The sequence below is a fragment of the Gossypium arboreum genome, chromosome 12 (genome assembly GCF_025698485.1).
Source record: "Gossypium arboreum isolate Shixiya-1 chromosome 12, ASM2569848v2, whole genome shotgun sequence".
Taxonomy (NCBI): domain Eukaryota; kingdom Viridiplantae; phylum Streptophyta; class Magnoliopsida; order Malvales; family Malvaceae; genus Gossypium; species Gossypium arboreum.
Window position 1 is genome coordinate 86865557 of NC_069081.1, and position 5753 is coordinate 86871309.

The 5753-nt window shown below is 34.7% G+C and overlaps 1 protein-coding gene across 1 annotated transcript; it reads right to left on the reverse strand.

Annotated features, from left to right (window-relative positions):
* Positions 1 to 2004: 2004 nt before the first annotated feature.
* Positions 2005 to 3294, reverse strand: LOC108482830 (phospholipase A(1) DAD1, chloroplastic-like). The gene has a single exon (XM_017785917.1). It carries the CDS (start codon positions 3292 to 3294, stop codon positions 2005 to 2007), a length of 1290 nt encoding a protein of 429 aa, XP_017641406.1.
* Between the last annotated feature and the right edge of the window lie 2459 nt (positions 3295 to 5753).

Genomic DNA, 5753 nt, shown 5'->3' on the forward strand with positions numbered 1-5753 from the left:
AAATAAATTTATAGACTATCCACAGGAGATGAAAGTGACCCATGAATTTGACCAAGGGTTCAAGTGTTTATTTAAGTTTAGTGTTTTTTTTTTTTAATTCTCATATTATAATATTGTTACATTATATAATTTAATATTATTTTTATACTAATTAAGATAAATGCACCGTTCATTTAAAATGACCCTACAATTGAGTGTGATGGAAAAGGCATTCATGCTCTCAGAATGCTGCCAATTGAAGTTGAAGCATATGACAATATCATCATAGTAAAGAGATTAATGTTGTCTTCCTCATAGGGTTTGAACGAAATGATGTATGGAACAAAGTGAAACTGAAGAGAGTCGGATTATTCATATTTGCTAATTTTAATATTCAAATAAAAGTATGTTAATTCCCAATAGAGCAAGAGGTTTCTCTATGTGTATATATATAAGAAATAAATACAAATATAAAACCAAATGTGGGTTAAAGGGTCATAATCAATGAATCATGTAAACGAGCATCTTCAAATCTGCATCCATCACGCTTTGTGGTTTATATTCCCATCAACACATATTCATATGGTTTTGATCATTTATCTCTTACGAGACAATGACCTGTGGAGACATGTTGTCCTCCCGTCTCTTCCTGTGTATATATATATATATATAGTATTATTAACTGAAAATCATTTACATACATATATATATAAACGCATGTTCCACACTATAATTACTGTGACAGAATGCTCATAAAATCAGTACTGTCATGTATCCTAGCCCCAAACAAACAGCTGGGATTGTCTGACATTATTGAACACAGTTTATGTTTCTTTTCTGGACAAATGCCATGGATGTTTCTGCTGGTGTAGCTTCAAAGTACAGTGCACACTTTATAAACGAAAGATTTGAACGTTAAAGTTTTCAACATATTATATTTGAGGACAGAATCAAGGCAAAAAGTTATGGTATTGATTATTTAGTGATGGTGCTTTCTGTTTATGGAACCAAAAAAAAAGATAGTTCTTTAAAGAAATCAAATACAGGTACCTTTTACAACAAAGGCTGGCTCTCCATCTTATAATAATTAATATATTGTCTTCAACAAGAAACATATCAAAAAGTTGTCATGATTATATTATACTCTACGTACTTCTATTATTGTCCAAAAGATATTGCAATCAAACTAAAAATTGGATTTTATTCTAAATTATTGCCAGCTCATGCCAAGTGAAATTTATATTTGTGAAAACTGAAAATATTCCATTGGGCTTTTCATTAAGGTCTTGCAAAGACTGGAACAAGGATATGATTCACGTTGACATTTGTATTACCAAAGAAAACTGTTTTGTCTTAATTTGGACAAAAACCCACCCACTCCAAGACTTTTGGGGTGTCGGGAACTTGACTTTCAAAGGGATGAGCTCACGGTGGGAGCTATGACGGCGATGGAGGGTATTAGGGTAAGTTGAGAAAAACCGACACAGTGTTGGGTGTGGACGGTAGGTTTGATTAGTTTGGAACAAAGCGGAAAGTATTATCCCGGTCGGTGCCTTTTAAGTTAGGTGAGGAACAAGGGTATTGTTGTCAATTCACTTTGCTTGACACGTGATACCCATCCTCCTCATCAATAATAATAACAATAAACAACAATTGCCTTTTTAGTGATATCCCCACTATATGAATATATTTTTTTTACTGGAATAATATAAGATTTTTATTGTTTTTCTATATTCTTGTGTGGTGATTTTCGGGCAAATAAGGCAATAAAAAGATAATAAGCATGTAAGATGTCGAATTATGGATTTTTTTTTTTATACAAAAGAATTAGAATGTGCCGATTTGCGGCAAAACCGAAGGTAAAACTATATACGATTTTAGTTTTTACTCGGGGATTTGTTAGAGGCCGTACAGAACTTTCTGTACGGGAAAAAGGTATCTTTTAGCCGATTTTTTTGTCTTCGCTTCTGATTTACACTGCGATTTTTTTTCTCTCTGCTGTGGACTGGAAGGACACGTGGAGCTTCATGAATAGTTGACTAAATGGAGGTATGTTTTGAGGTCGTGACATGTGGCAACGTTGATATTTTTAAGGTACGGGCAGCTTCTGCTGCGCAGTTTAAGCTCTCTTCCTACCTCCGCGTATACCCACTGTGTGTCTTCGACCCGTTTTTGGATCCAGCTAGGCAAACCCGCCACGTAGACGTTTTGGTCTTTCGGCACGTCAGCGTCTTCTTCCTCTAGTACGAACCCGGGTACTTTTGTGATAAGATCATCAGAGTTCACTATTCTCAACACTTTCGTCCCTTGTTTCTCTAGTTGGCAACGAAAGCTCCGGTTACCTACACGTGGACCTCCGAACGACATGACGGTCACCATCGGAGCAAGTTTAAAGGTTGTTTTTATGTCGTAAGCGGTCAGAGTAGCCAGAGCCGCACCGAGACTGTGTCCTGTAATGGTTAAACTCAGAGGCTGGTCGCCGTACGTTTGTAGCAACCGTGAGATTTCTTCACGGACCATTTCTTGTAAGCTCGGTACCTCGTCTGTTCCCGACGTGTAAAGGCTGAGGAACCCGGTTTCCACCATGGGCTCCGAGTCGTCACCGTCGCCGTCATCGTGGTGTGTAGGTTTGGTGTCAGCATTGGGGACTGGAGTAAGAGTAGCACGGAAATTTTCAAGCCATTCAAGACCAGTAGCGGTGCCTCTCAAAGCAATCACCACGTCTCTCCGGCCAAGCCTGGCGATTTCCTCTTTATCCTGACAGACTGCCACGTAACCAATCCAGCTAGACTTCGTTGCCACCCAGTTTGGCGCCATGTCAACCCAATGTGGCAATTGTATCCCTGACGTGGCACGTAAATGTCTAGTTAAACGATAACCGGTTTGGTGCAACCCCGAACGGTCTAATAATGTACTTTTCGGGTACCTGCAAGCTCCGTACGACGACGACGATGAATCGAAGTTAAATGACCTATATGCAGCTTCAACAAAGCTACCGTACCGGAGTATTTCGCCCCGCAAGTTTTCGTCTAATGGATCGACTAAACCTTCCCAGTTTTTAACCCCTTGATACTCCTTCCATTTGTTGCCCAACTTAACGGCTCTAGATGTGAAAAATGAAGCCATTGGGTCATAATCAAGAGGGTCGAGCAAATGTTCCCAACTCTTGACCGCCGGTTGATGAGTATCTAAGGACATTTTGAGTGGTCTCACAGCCGTTTGAGTGAGAGTGCAGCAACGGACAGAAACATGCTTGGCTGGTGTAGTTGTGGTGGGCAATGTGCATGGCGTTGCTGGTTTCATTGAGAGACTCATATCTTTGTACCAAATAGGTGAGAAAGGGGGGATTTATGAGGTAGTGAAAATGCCGCTGATGGTTCTCAGCTAGCTGCATTCATGGAGTACTGGAGATGGGGGGTTTTTATAGGGAGAACCAATGGACAAGGAGGAAAGAGAAACAGAGAGTGAAAGGAATTATGGAGATCAATTAAAAGAGAAAGTAGGGTACCTTTTTTTTCTTTTTTCTTTTTCTTTTTCTCGATGACGAGAGATAGAGATAGAGAGAGATGGGATTGTTTGAGAGAAATGGTCAAAAAAATATATAGAAGTGAACCCATTAAAATATTACCCAAAATGAAAATAAATGGTTAGTAGACGTTATATGCTTTCATGTCTTGTTCTCCTTTCAAGCCGGCTCAAAGTTCAAATCTGACTCAACCTTTCTGAGTCACACACCAATTTTCATTCATTAAACAAAACCGGTAAAAGAATGGGCTAATATTATATTTGGACCTTGAACTTAATAATTAGGTTCATTTTAGTCTTCAAACTTAGATTCTGTAGGGATTTGATGATATAAAACTTCACCAATTTTATTATGTATTTACTTAAAATTTTATAAAACTTCAAGAGTTAAAAAGCATAATTTTTCATTTAAGGGGAGCAAAGGCACTTGCCTATCCCCTCCTTTCGCCCGTGCAAGGGGTGAAGCAACATCTATTCACTAAACTTAACGACTTTTTCCTAACTTGGTCCATAAGCTTTTATTTGTCCACATTAGTCATAAAACTTGATAGTTTTTTCTCAATTTGACCCCTAAACTTGGATTCTATTGAGATATAATGACATGACACTCTAATTTTTTTAAAAATTTTAAGCGATAATGTGCTATAATTTTAAAATGCCAAATCATCATATCTTAAAGGAACCTGAATTTATGGATTAAATTGAAAAAAATTACTGAATTCCAAAATAATATGAGCTAACAAATTTAAGGACTAAATTAAAAAAATTATCAAATTCATAAATTAAATGACCAGCGTGGTCAACATGTACCCCTTAATGAACCTACAAAAAACGAAAAGATTAATTACTAAACTCGTCCTTAACATTAAAAATTACATTAATCCTAAAAGAACTGTTGCATATGCCTAGTAATTGTCCACACGTGGATAACAGGTAATTGAAAATAGGTGGGTCCAGTGCAATAGAATCCCTTTCATTGGCTATAAGGTGAGGTCAAGTCCTATTTATTATTAATAACGAACTTAATTAAAACAAGGCAAGGCATGGTGCCAAAAATTTTACCACCAAATTAATCCTCCTATTTCAGGTATTTGCATATGATAAAACGTGAAAACAATCTCAATTTGTAGGCAACAAGTTGGGGTGAAATATTGTGGACCTACAATTAATTTACTCTAACACCATTAACCTGTGTGATTCTCATGCATATTTTCTAAAGTCTTAGTTTAAAACATTGTTGCTTATACAAAAGGACATAAATTTAAGTGCGTTGATACATTTTAAGGGTCGGAGAAAGATTATGAATAGTTCTAAATATTTTTATTCAAAATTAGTATTATTATTATTATTATCTAAGTATTTTATTAATAAATAATATTCATCTGTATTGGTAAATAAAAATATATGACATTTCAATACATAATTTGTTTTAATGGAGTTGTTTACGTGCATTTTGATTTATTTAGTTGGATAATTTATATTTGTTAAGTATAATAATTTATTTTACTCTTTAATTTTATATAAAAAGTTATTTTATATTTTTATTTTATTTATTTTTTTAACCTTTGAATTTGTATTATTTGTCAAATCACTCTAAAATAAATGAAAAAGTTAATCAGAGGCGAATCTAGGAGGCTGGCAGGGGCCTGGCCCCCCTAAAATGAAGAATATCCATTTAGGCCCTTTAATTTTTTTTTAAAATTTTAAATTACTAAATGTAAAATTATACTTTAGCCCCTAAAATTATAAAAATTTGATTTAATCCTTTAATAATTATAAAGATATAGACTATAAAAAAATTAAAATTTCATTCGCCCCCTAAAAAATTGTTCTGACTTCACCCCTAAAGTTAATATCTGTTAAGTTTGCTAACGTGGCAGTCCACATGTATACCACATTAGAAATTAATTAATCTTTTATAAATATTTTTATAATTTTTATACTTTTTTTAAATGATTTTTTATATTTCTTTCTTTTTAAAAAATTAAAATTAATTAATTGTTTATGTGACATCCACATGGTAGTCCACGTGTATGTCCCGTTAGCAAAGTTAATAGAAGTTAACTTTTCCATCTATTTTGGGGTGATTTGACAAATAGCGTAAATTCAAAAAATTAAAGAGGCAAAAAATCAAATGGAGTATTAAAATGGTTTTTTTTAACAAAGTTGAAGGGTCAAATAAGTTATTATTCCCTTTTTTGATATTTAAGATATCATTAATGTCAGTTTTAAGTTTTACAGTCCATGAA

Excerpts from the sequence above, each read along its gene's own strand:
- LOC108482830 (XM_017785917.1), bottom strand. The coding sequence starts at position 3,294 with ATGAGTCTCTCAATGAAACCAGCAACGCCATGCACATTGCCCACCACA.